This window comes from Poecilia mexicana, unplaced genomic scaffold, assembly GCF_051168715.1.
Source record: "Poecilia mexicana isolate PSO_F unplaced genomic scaffold, ASM5116871v1 scaffold_2, whole genome shotgun sequence".
Classification (NCBI taxonomy): Eukaryota; Metazoa; Chordata; class Actinopteri; order Cyprinodontiformes; family Poeciliidae; genus Poecilia; species Poecilia mexicana.
In genome coordinates this window covers 5,839,928-5,852,409 of record NW_028263371.1, presented here as the reverse complement: position 1 = coordinate 5,852,409, position 12,482 = coordinate 5,839,928, and the positions used below count along the sequence as shown (strand labels likewise).

The window sequence follows — 12,482 nt, the reverse complement described above, 5'->3', positions numbered from 1 at the left end:
AAATCCTTTCGTCATGGCAACCATTCAGTTGTGCCTGGTTGGACATAGCCCCCCTGTCAGAGTTTCTGCCCCCTCCATTCCCACACTCGACTCCTTCAGACTAGCCAGCAGCAATTAGCAAACACCTGGTGGAGCTGCACATCAGCTGAGCTCATTATTCGAGTTACTTCTCAGAGAATCGCTGGTAAAAACATTGCTAACGGTTGGTAGAGGAGCCATGTTGTGATGACTTCCTGAAGGCGGAGTTTCAGAAAGAGCAGAACGTTCGTAAAGAGACAGAGGCTCAATTTCAAGGCGTTACAAACTGTATCATTTTAGAAACAACTAGAGATAATAGTTACTTGATTGTGTTTAAGAGTGGCACTATGTGGCTGGAAGACAGAACACCGCCCCTTTAAAAGTAGACAGGAAATGTAATAATACGACTAGGTAATTATGTCATTGGAAAACATTGTTGACAATCCTTAAGCACACTGATGTAGTCTTAAAACAAATAAATACAAGTAAAATAAATGTTATTTTTTGGCTAATTAAGCAATCAGCCAGGACTCAGAACCTGCTTAGGGACCCCAAACCTTCTGGGGCCCTCATAAATATTTAACACTGACCATAGATCTAGAAATGTAACATTGATTTGAGAATGATTTTACTATTAAGTTTGATTTAATGGTTTCAGCAGAGACAAATTAAAAGATCTTTTAAATTTCCTTTCTGTTGGACATTCTGACTTTTAGCATCACATTTGTCACAAGTCATTTCTCTCTCTCTCTCTCTCTCTCTTTCTCTCTCTCTCTGTTATTTTTCTTCCATCTGTATCAGGATGATTGTTTGCAACCAGGTGATGAAGTTCATTCTGGACCGGATTGACAAAGATGAAAGACAGGCAGCTAAGAGGAAGAAGAAGGAAGAGGTTGTGGAGGCCAAGAGGAGGATGGCTAACGCTAGTAAGCTTTCCGCTCTCCTTTACCGACACAAGGAGAGCCTCAAGATGGAGATCCTGAAAAAACGAGCGCTTCTCGACAAGGAGCTGCAGCTGGAGGCTCAGGTAAGCGTCGAAGCGCCGAAGAGCTCCGGCGACAAAAAGCGTTTCGAATTCAACAGAAATGGGCCTGATTTTTAAACTCCATATTTCCCTGCCTTGGAATCGTCAGGAGGAGCTAAAGAGGGATCTGCTGCGGATTCGGAAAGAGAAGGAAAAGGCTCAGGCTGCGGCCCAACAGGCGGCCCAGGCCGCCGCAGCAGCCGCCGCCCACAGTCAAAAGCAGCAAGCTGCAGCTCACAAGCACGGCGTCTCCTCGCAGCACCACCTCGCCACCTCCGTTGCCTCAACGCACAAGAGGAAACGGGAGGAGGAGAGGGAGATGGTGTCGGCGGCAAAGTCCAAGAAGAAGAAAATGATCTCGACTACAAGCACAAAGGAGAGCAAGAAGGATACGAAGCTCTACTGCATCTGCAAGACGCCCTACGACGAGACCAAGTATGCAAGGATTTATCAAATATTGGGGCTCAATAATCGACTTTATCGATTATTGATGAGATCGATGAGATCAATAATTGATGAGATCTCATCGATTATTGAGATCTTGACAAGCATGTTTTTCAAGCATGTTTTAAAGCTTCTATTCATTTGGGCTTTGAGTTCAGGTCAGCTCTACGGCCAGACTGAGATTTATTGTCATTTAAGACATTGGCATCAAACTATTATCATTGGCAGGACTTTAAAATTATTGAACAAATGTCTGAGTCCTTTTCAAAGTAAGAACGACACGAACTGAGCTGGTCCTGTCAGATTTTCATTATACTAGAAGCTTTTTTCTCAAAGCAACTTTTTTCTCTTAATTTTAAGACTTTGTTTTGTTAAAATTGCATCTTTATCCTGTTAATATTTGGATTGTTGTCTCTTAAACAAAAGTTCTCGTACCGTAGCCCTAATACTAACCTAAAATGGATTAAAATGGGAAATCTAATCTGGTTTGAAAAAGTTTATTTTTAAGGAATATCATCCAGCCCTATTGAATATTTAGTGACTGTACTGAGTTGAAGTAATAAAGTACTGATGTGAGGATTAAATTAATTTAATTTCAACACAACATTATAAACATCTACGCGGCATTAGATCTATTTGCTACAAATTGCAACCTTACTTTATGATTTCAGCCTTGTGATTTAGACGTAGTTAGCTTTTAAATCTGCAAATATTTTAGAGGAGCACTCTGAAATCATTATTCTCCCCTCTCTCCACAGGTTTTACATCGGCTGTGACCTTTGCACCAACTGGTATCACGGTGACTGTGTGGGCATCACGGAGAAGGAGGCCAAAAAGATGGACGACTACATCTGCGTGGAGTGTAAACGGGGCCAAGAGAGCAGCACAGAGGAGCTGTACTGCATCTGTCAGACGCCTTACGATGAGTCCCAGTAAGGAGGAGTGTGTGCATACATACATACGCACGCGCGTGCGTGTGTGTGTGTGTCAACATGAGCCATCTGTTGACTCAGGTTTTGGTATTTGAAAATAACCAACCAGAAGAAATATACATGTATGGCAGCAACTACTGATTGTTTAAAGAACCTATTATCCTGACGATTAATCAATCATTTTTGGCGATTAATCGATCACTCTGTCGATTAATCAATCATTCTGATAATTAATCGTTTTAATCAGACTTTTTTTATGGACGTTTTCTGACAATTTTTCATTCAACCACTTAGACCTTTTTACACAATTGTAGAAATACATTAATAGATGCAAATACACAAACAAATTTCCTATTTTGAATAAAACAATAAACAGTTTAGTGCTTAAAATGCTATGCCAATAAAATCTTTCTTTTATTGAAGTTGAACCAAGTGAAGGTAAAATTATGACACTTTGACTTTTGGCTAAAACATATTTCCAGTCAAAAATACATTATATTTATTTTGTACAGTTTTGATATAATTACTGCTCTGAATATTGTTTTTTTCAGCAAATTACCAGTTTTTGAGTCTGTTTATTTGAGTTAACGATTAATCGATAAATTAGTTGATTTAGTCAATTAATCACCATCAGTCCAGTTAATCGTTTCAGCCCTACATGCATGTCATTTAGGAAAGAGTTTAAACATTAAGTTTACACTCTAAAACATTCTCATCTTATTTACTTTAATAACGTCATAATAGATGGTATCTCACAAAAGTATTCACACCTTTTGAACTTTTCCATGTTTTCTTGTGTTACAACCACAAATTTCAATGTGAATTTGTACATATATATATATAAATTAACACAAAGTGATGCATAATTGTGAAGGACGACATGTCTTAAGCACCACATTTATTTTTGTTCTTTACCTTCCCAGGTTCTACATCGGCTGCGACCGATGTCAGAACTGGTACCACGGTCGCTGTGTGGGCATCTTGCAGAGCGAGGCCAACCACATCGACGAGTACGTCTGTCCGCAGTGTCAGTCCACCGAGGACGCCATGACGGTCTTCACCCCGCTCACCGACAAGGACTACGAAGGCCTGCGACGGATACTGCGCTCCTTACAGGTGAGCAGAGTTGCTGCCCGGTGTCGGTGAATGGTCTGGATGTAGTCCAGACCATTCATGACCATTCACATTAGCAACACACAAACGCATCAGCTGCAGTTTAACGATCAGCTGGCCAACACTGACAGCTCCTCGAAGCCCCCAGAGCAGAAAACAAAAGTCCTCAGTGTCCATCTCATCTGATGGGTCGGCCTCTCCTATTTGGACATGAGCCAAGCCTCTGTGTTTTCGTTTCTTCTCGTCGAACGTCCCTTTTTCCCCCCCGTCTCTCCTCCTTTTTGTCTCTGTGTGAAGAGAGAGAGAGGCTGGAGTAGAACATCTGTGTTGACCCACCTGCTTTCAGTGTAATTTTCGCGGAGCTGTTTGTTATTCTTTGGTTTCAGCTTTCTCAAGCATCTTCCCCTCTTCGTTTTTTTTGTCTCTCGTTCCTCTGCAGGCACATAAAATGGCTTGGCCCTTCCTGGAACCAGTAGATACTAATGACGCCCCTGATTATTACAAGGTCATCAAGGAACCAATGGGTGAGTGTTGGAAATTTGGTCCAGATTAACATTGTTTTGTGCTGCTTAATTGAAATTACTCAACATGTCTTTTTCAGTTTAAGCCCAAATTGGCATCAGCCAAAATAAAAATTGGCAAGTTATGCTTTTTAAAGATCGTTGTCGGCTAAAAACTGTCATCAGTGCACTCCTAAGTGAATATAGATCTACATCAAACTCCTCAGAAAATGTTTTTTTCACTGAAAATTATGTATAATTTTCCTTCTGCTTCACATTTACCAATAAAATGGACAATACAGGTACCGTATTTTCCGCACTATAAGGCGCACCGGATTATAAGGCGCACCTTCAATGAATGGCCTATTTTAGGACTTTTTTCATACATTAGGCGCACCGCATTATAAGGCGCTTCATACTCTATTATTACACATCCACATTAATAAAGAAATGGTCCCCGAGTACTTTATATAGTAGGCTGGCCCAGTCGTTGTTTCACTCACGGTGTTGGTGTTGCGATATTATGCCCAACTGCTTTCTGGGTAACACAGACCAACCGACACGCTGCCGCTGCAGTCTCTGTCTCTCTTCCCCTGCCCCTCCCCCCCTTTAAATGTATTATCAAACTTTATTAACAAACCAGTGTTCTGACAACTATCCCAGCATGCACCGCGCACTACTTCTTCTACGGGGAAAAAGAAGTTGGCGGCTGCTTACCGTAGTTGGTCGTAAGCAGCCTACTGCATGTCTGTGTAAACATGACGTCTTTCATTTCGATCTGAGTTAATTAGCGTAGCATTTCTGCCGGATTTTCACAACATATCAGCCACGACAATGGACAGGGGAACCAACAAGTTCATGTCATCTTTTTTGGACGACATCAAGGTGTTTGAGCCACTGGATGCCTCCAACATTGTGCGCGTCACAGCTAAAAGCTACCGATAGATGAGGAAAACAGCAGATCCTCACACCCTCAGCATAAATATAGCTGTGGACAAGATCACTGATGCCTATTGTTCTTGCAAGGCTGGGTAAGTCGGCATTCATGGTTTTGATGGTCCACAATGTACATTAGCATATGTTTACTACTGTAGCTTGTGTTTGTGAGACGGTCACGCACGTGGTAGCTGCACTGTGACCTAAAATGGGCATTAGCCAATGAAACGCGGCCCCTGTGGTAAGGTCCGTTGCTGGACCTGTTGTGGCTCAATATTGGTCCATATATAAGGCGCACCGGATTATAAGGCGCACTGTCGGCTTTTGAGGAAATTGAAGGTTTTTAGGTGCGCCTTATAGTACGGAAAATACGGTAGTTTGTTGTTGTAGCAAAAAGAAATTAAACCAATTTAAATACTTCCGCAAAGTGGCTTTAATCAGCAAATGTGAGGTAACAATGAAAACCACTTATTAGCAATTGTAATGAAGCCTTCAATTAAGCTTAATTTAATACGTTTGTAAGTAAAGTCATTAAAGTGGCTCTGTTTCCCGCTGCAAAATAAATCTTACAAATGAATCAGTATTGAATTTCTCCAGAAATTAAAAAAAAAATCCCTCCACTTTTCAAAATAGATGAAATTCTTGCATTTTATGACGTGAATGTGGGAACAGACGTTCATCACGCCTAAGATTCTTGAGCTGCTTCCTCATTTTGTCTTCGTATGACTCGGCGATCTCGGGGGTCTTTTTTTTTTTTACTCGCAGACGCATCGTGCATTTGTGTTACAGAAAGAGAAGAGCGGCCGTCACCGAATTTTGACTGCATGTTTATGAGAGCAGGTTGTTTGATGCGGCGGTTTCTGCTGTTTTTATTCCATAATTACTGTAATCTCTGGGAGCAACACCCACGCTCTCTATCTGCAGCTTTCAGAGCGCCGGCCGTCTGAAGGAAGCCCTCCAACTCAGATCAAACCGACCATGTAAACGGTGACTTGCGTCAACGGCAGAGGGTTTAGAGGGTGAGGGAGCTGGGCTTTTTTTTATATTTTATTTTATTTTTTTACTTCCATCTAAACACACTGTTAATGAGCGTCTCTCCAGGGCCCACCGCGGCCTCCCTGTGGAACCGAACTTCGCTATGTGTCGGCCTGGAAAACTCCTGTCCGTCCGCTGCTTTCAAAACAAATACAACATTAAAGCAATGCTGTAGCCGCCGCGGCTGAAGCTGTTGGTAGTTTATGGAGGGGGTTCAGCATGAAATCATACGACGGAGGGGGAGAGAAGTAAAAGGAGGTCTTTGAAACGTTGCCAGTGGTCAGCTGAATGGAAGGGGGGAGTCGGGGAAAAAGTTAGACGTGTTTGTTTGGACCCTTCTCTAGCAGATTACCTGAAGCCTCGTCTGCTTTCTGTTCTCCTTCCTTATCGCTCCGTAAATTGATTGAACAAGCTTCCCAACACTGACAGCATCTTTTCGGTGGAAGCTCTGATAACTTCCTGCGTTTTCAAACATTCCTGCGGTTTGGTTTTGACGTTCTCTGCTCCAGAAACTGCGCTCCCCTCAGGAATGATAAATAGGTAATATGTCAGCGACTCATCTGGACGCCCCGGAGACGCTCGAGGTCAGCTCTGGCGGAGGTTTAGCATTCTTCATCCACCGCCTAATCGGAGGATTCGAATCATAACACGACCTATTGCGAAACCTGACCATCAATCTGCTGCGTCCGATTACGACATGACAGCTGTTCCCTGTCGCGAGCGCTCAGTGTCTCAACTTTCCCCTCAGACCTGTCCACCATGGAGGAGAGGTTACACAAGCGGGAGTACGTCAAGCTGACCGAGTTCGTAGCAGACATGACCAAAATCTTCGACAACTGCCGGTACTACAACCCCAGCGACTCGCCGTTTTACCAGTGTGCCGAGGTTCTGGAGAACTTCTTCGTCCAGAAGCTCAAAGGCTTCAAAGCCAGCAGGTGAGGAGAAGCCGGGCTGTGAAGAGGCAGCAAGGAAGTCTGATGGTGGCGGTGGAGTTAGACCAGTTAGAAGAAAGAATAATGATTTTAGCTCAAACCTCTTCTCCTTGATGTCTTCAAACCATCTCTCTTGTTGTTTTTCTTTTCCTTTAAATGTGTTCGTTTTCCCCTGGTTTATGACGTCACTGGAGGCGCATGCTCCACTCAGAACATCCCTCTGCGTCGGTTCTCCAAAACTCACCTCAGTTTTTATGAATAATGTGTTTGTGCTGCTCAGTCCATCTGCTTTCTCTTACCCAGAACAGGGTTTCACTCAATTAGCTTCTTTCTTTTTTTAAGGCTTCACTGAGGTTTTTAATACTTATTCCTAACAACCTTCAGCTTTTGCTTTCTAATGATGCTGCATTTCCTCCTTCTTCTTCTTTTGTGGGATTCAAATCAATGAACACTCAGTTTTCGCCTTTCAAACCTCGCTGTCGACTCCTTTGAGTAAAGAAAACCGTGCCAGTGGAGATGTACGATATTTGGTTTCGATACGATATCAGTATTGCCGATACCAATATGATACTTAAGTTTGATATTTTATCAAATGTGTGACCGTTAGGGGTTTGTTGTTTTTTTGTCCTCTGAATTATTTTCTTAAAACCCAGGACAGAATTTGGACGTTTTCTAAGTGTCTGCAAAAGAGTTTTCCTCTCGCGCTGAGCACTAACACATCTGAGGGTCCATTTAACTCCTGTCCACTCAAAGCAGCAGATACTACCATCACTTCATTCACATCACTTGGGTTTTGTCTCTTTATTTTTGTTTTTTTCAAGCCAGTTTTCATTCAGCTTCTCTGTGCTCTGAATGCTGACGTACTTCACCCGCATGTATTGACTCCCATCCATTCTTTCTCTCTCTTTTTTGCAGATTGTGATGTCAGACTCCTGGGTGCCGGGGTCACTCTTAAACAAAATATTTTAATTTTCTATCCTGGATGTTGCTGTTTTTACATGTTTAAAACGGCATTTGTTTTGTTGTTTTTTGTAAAAAAAAAAAAAAAAAAGTGCTTATAATAAGCCACACATTAGGTGTGTTTTTTTTTCTTATTTTAAAGTAAACAAAAGCAAAAGTAAGAATTTTTCTAAGGTTTAATAGCTGCAGCCATGTTGGTAGCAAAGAGCCTCCAAAGGAAAATGTATTTTTTTACACTCACACCACAAGACTTTTTTTTTTTTTTTCTTCTTCTTCTTCTTTAATTATGTTCTGCTGGAAACGAGGCAAAAATGTCAAAGCTCACTTTCGTTTTCTTTCTTCGTACTTCATGCTTGGAAGAATAAAATTCAGGTTTCGGTTGTGAAATCAGACGTATAATTTATATTTTTAATTTGACGACAACAGAACATGTTTACCTCATTTAACAACAAGAAAACAAAAGCATGCACCCCTAGTTTCTTTTTATTGGCTGTTCTCATGTATTATTTTATGTTTATAATGTATCTTTTTGTGAAGGACTATTTTTATGTTCTAATGAAAATAATGATAGAAAGTGTAAAAAAAAAAGATAGGACAGAGAAAAGTGTAGGTTAGCGTTCCTATTCTGATGAATAAGCTCGGCTCGGTGTTCTCGGCAAGGGGGTTAGAAATAAATCGTAAAAAGTTGTACATAAATAAGTTGGGCAGACATCTTGTCGTACATTTCAGTGACTTTTAACCAACATGGCTGCTTGGTCTGTCAAAATGTCTGACCCACTGGCATCCGATACTTTGTTTTTTGTTTTTTTGTATCCTACTCTAGTCATATTTTGTCATATATTGTAAAGCTTTTAATAAAAAAACACAAAAAGAAGTTTTCCAACCGTTTTCTTCCTCCTGTTTCTTCAGGTCACATAACAACAAGCTACAGTCAGCTGCATCTTAGCTTCTGCTTAAAATCCCAGTGTCAAAGGTCGCATCTCTGATTGGTTAGGACGTGTTGTCAGCGGACCCCTCCCCCCGCCTATCGGTGTCACTCCACCACCTGACCATACATCCACACCAGTCACTCCCTCCAGCGTACGAGGAGGAGGAAGATGGGAATGAAGGAGACGAGATGATGGATGAAATTAAGATAATTGGATGCGGAATGGCCGCCTAACCTCACAGATTCCTTCTGGATGATTCAGCTTTACGCGCTGAAAGTCGGTCAGATGGGTTCACGGTGTCGGATCACCATATACATTTAACTCAAGTTCATTTAGCAGAGCCTACCAAAAGTATTCCTCCCCCCCTTTTTGAGCATTTGATCACATCTACGGACTTCAGTGTGTTCTGTTGGGATTTTTCGCAACAGGCCAACATAAAGAAGCACATCGTCGTGACGGGAAACCAAACTGTTGAGAAAGTTATTCACACGCCTTGTAGGTTTCAGTTTAAAGCCATCGTTTCATTTTACAAACATGTTTATTTTGACTGGAAGTAATTTAGCAGTTTTCGTCACCAAAAGACCTTCAGACGTACAAAAACCTGTTCAGCAGTTATAATAAGTGTCTCAATTTTTAATTCCATTAAAATGAGCTCCACTGATAACTGGGAAGATTATTTTTCTTTTCTTTTTTTTTTTTTTAACAAATTAAAGGTGAACAAAAACAAAATTTTTATTTATCTTTTTCATTGATTTACATTTTCAAATATACTGGTTGCATTTGCTCTCAAAAATAAACTTCTGGGTTTAATAAATAATAATCTGAAAAGCCATCAGTATGAATAACTCCAGGTTTTGTTTTACCAGTTTGTCTTTGCAAAATAGGTCCAGCTTTTGTTATATTGGATGAAAATTGTCTGTGAATGAGTTTTCATGTTTTCCTGCAGATTTTCAGTTGGTTTTACGTCTAGACTTTGACTAGGCCGTTCTAGCACATTTAGCTGTGTGTTAAGAGTTCTTGTTCTCCCTCAAGGTGAACTTTAACACTCTAAAGTTTTCTGCAGTTCTTTTTTAACTTTGTTGTTAAAAAAAGAACTTTGTTTTATGGCTCCTAAAGAAAGCCATGAAGAACACAGCATAATGGTGCCACTGTGTCGTCATATGGATGGTAGGGCTGGGCGACGGATTTTATCATTTAACTGAAAGTTTCCGTTTTTGAAGATTTAATTTTGGGATTTTTTTTTATTATTATTCCAACTATGCAGTCTTTGAGTTTCCAGAGTGACATAAGCCCACCCAAGAACTACAATCTCTTTTTTACCAACCTGTTTTACAGATTCTATTTACTTGTACTTTGAATTCAGGTCATCTCACAAATTGAGTTTAGAAAATATCTTAAGAAAACTGTTTTATTTCAGTCATTTGTAAAAGAAAATGTTAATTCACCTGCAGCTTTAAGATATGGGGTCATTTACTCTGTCTGGTGGGGTCACACTGACCCCATGTAGGCCTTTACATGTTTTTTTTTTTTTGTGAAAACCGTCAGTGTGGTTTCGGGAACTGACAGTCTGACGGGACAACCCACCCGGCTCCTCGCTATCCGACCGTGACATTTGCTGCTCTCATCCTGAGCGCTGCGTCAAAGACCACAAGATGGAAAAAATTTGATCAAAATTGAATTTGGTATTAAAAAGAAAAATTAGATTTAATTTTTAAGCCACATTGCCGAGCCCTAGTTCAGGGTGTATGCAGTTATTTTGTTCTTTTTCTCCACACACAGCGTTTTCATGAACCGTTAGCAGTTGAGAGAGGCCCAAAGTAAGTTGGGTAAAAAATAAATAAATAAAATGTGGCATGACAATTATCAAGTTGGTCTGTTGAAAGAAATCCAGATAAAACACTGAGGTTTGGTTGTAATGTGACAAAAGCTGAAAAAAGGGGGTATAAATACTGTTGCAAGGCAACTACACAGGATTATACGCTGTTATTTCTTCAAGTGTTTTAGTTTGACGTTTGCACAGGTGTGTAGGTTTGCATCGAGCATGAACCCGATGCAAATGTTTGACAGCACAGCCCCTATCAGAGCAGTCTGGTAGACGGAGTGTGTGTTTTGTCAGAAGGCTGAAATGCTTTCATGTTACTGTCCAGAGGGAAACGACACCGGACAGATCATCCCACCCACCGCATCCGGCCTCTTTTTTCTTTTTTTTTTTATCTTTTTCCATGCGATGCTCTGAAATGCAAGTCAAAAACTGTCTGTGTTTGAAAGGAGGAGGCCATTTAGAGAAAATGAATTGTGTGAAAGGCTGAAAGTACTGTAGCTCCCTCCATTACAGAGTCTCATCAAAGCTGTGTGTCTGAAGCTGACAGGTTGGCTCACATGCATCTCTCAACTCGCTCTGTGTGTGTGTGTGTGTGTGGGGGGGGGGGTGTGTGTGTGTCTGGTTAAAGTAATTGGATAATGAACTTCCCCACTCAGCATCAGCTCAGTTATGTCGCGGTCTGCGGCAGCGTGACTGGGAGTCAAACCTCAAACGACGACCGACTGTGGAGTCTTTGTATGAAAATTTTATAGCTGCGTTTTTTCAAGCATATCTGGGAACTTTTCTTCTGTGTGTGTGTGTGATTCGTCCATTTTTGTTTCAGAGAGGAAAGTTGGGGAGCAGTGATGTCTTTCGATTTAGATGTCTTAGAGAATGATGGAAACTTTTTTCTCTCTCTGTTTTGAACCCTGAGGTTGTTTTTTTTTCTGTGTGGAAGCAGAGTTGAGAGATGATGTAGCTTCTGTCTCCTTCTCTTTGTCTTTCAACCGAATGTTTGTTACTTTGTTATAAGATGATGACGTGCTTTATTTTCTGTTTGTAATCTCTATTGTATATTATTGCTGTCTAAATATGTAGAGAGAAAAGATTTTTAGAGCAGTAGAACTTTTATTTTTGACTATTTGAACCAGCAACCAAGTCCTCCTGTAAATTTAAACTATTTTTTTTCCTCTTTTATTTGAAGTGGACTCTGTTCTTAACGTGAAATTGCCCTTTATATAAGAAGTGCTGCACATTGTGAGCATATCGGTTCTGATCCGGTCGAGTGGCACGATGACTTGTACAGATTTTTTTTTTCTTCTTTTTTGTAAAACAAAAAGTCGGCATAACTTCTATATTGACGTTGCATTTCTTGTTTTATTTATTCAGACTGACGGAAAAAGTTATCCATTTTTTAAAAAAAGGAAAAAAAAGTAGTATCTCGAGGAAACGTAACTGCAGATAAAAAGCACTCTATGTTTTTAACAGACTGGCCACTCTGAAGAGACTCTCTTTTGTACTTGATAGGACATTTCATCCTGGATAATAATAAAGTCAACTTTTTTGGAGATGTTTCTGTCTTTTTTGTGTGTAAGTATGCAAAACATGCTTTGAAATTTCTTTGTAGAAAAAAAAGTTAAAATGAAAGTCAGGTTGATTGCACACAGAGCCAGATACCATTTATTGTTGGTCTTTGGGGTAGATATAACTTCAGGCTAACGAAAATCCAAAATTTAGTTCGTCCAGAAAATTGGAATATTGCGTAAAACCAAGACATTAATGATTTCTGGTGGGGGTTTTTTTTATATTTATTTTATTATAATCAAATTTCATCACATAAATAAACGTCCTGATTGAG

The 12,482-nt window shown here is 40.4% G+C and overlaps 1 protein-coding gene across 2 annotated transcripts in view; it reads left to right on the top strand.

Moving 5' to 3' along the window:
* LOC106903367 (nucleosome-remodeling factor subunit BPTF) overlaps positions 1 to 12,192 on the top strand; it is a 45,224-nt gene extending 33,032 nt beyond the window's left edge. Inside the window, exons 30-36 of one of the 2 annotated variants that reach the window (XM_014967099.2) lie at positions 820 to 1,045; positions 1,152 to 1,477; positions 2,245 to 2,418; positions 3,342 to 3,534; positions 3,971 to 4,055; positions 6,751 to 6,937; positions 8,804 to 12,192. In XM_014967099.2, the coding sequence (XP_014822585.2) occupies positions 820 to 1,045; positions 1,152 to 1,477; positions 2,245 to 2,418; positions 3,342 to 3,534; positions 3,971 to 4,055; positions 6,751 to 6,937; positions 8,804 to 8,840 (1,228 nt within the window). In that variant the 3' untranslated portion in view covers positions 8,841 to 12,192. Of the gene's footprint in view, positions 1 to 819; positions 1,046 to 1,151; positions 1,478 to 2,244; positions 2,419 to 3,341; positions 3,535 to 3,970; positions 4,056 to 6,750; positions 6,938 to 7,849; positions 8,769 to 8,803 lie in introns of those variants that run through there. The other variant, XM_088009721.1, reaches the window with a different exon arrangement.
* Positions 12,193 to 12,482: the final 290 nt, after the last annotated feature.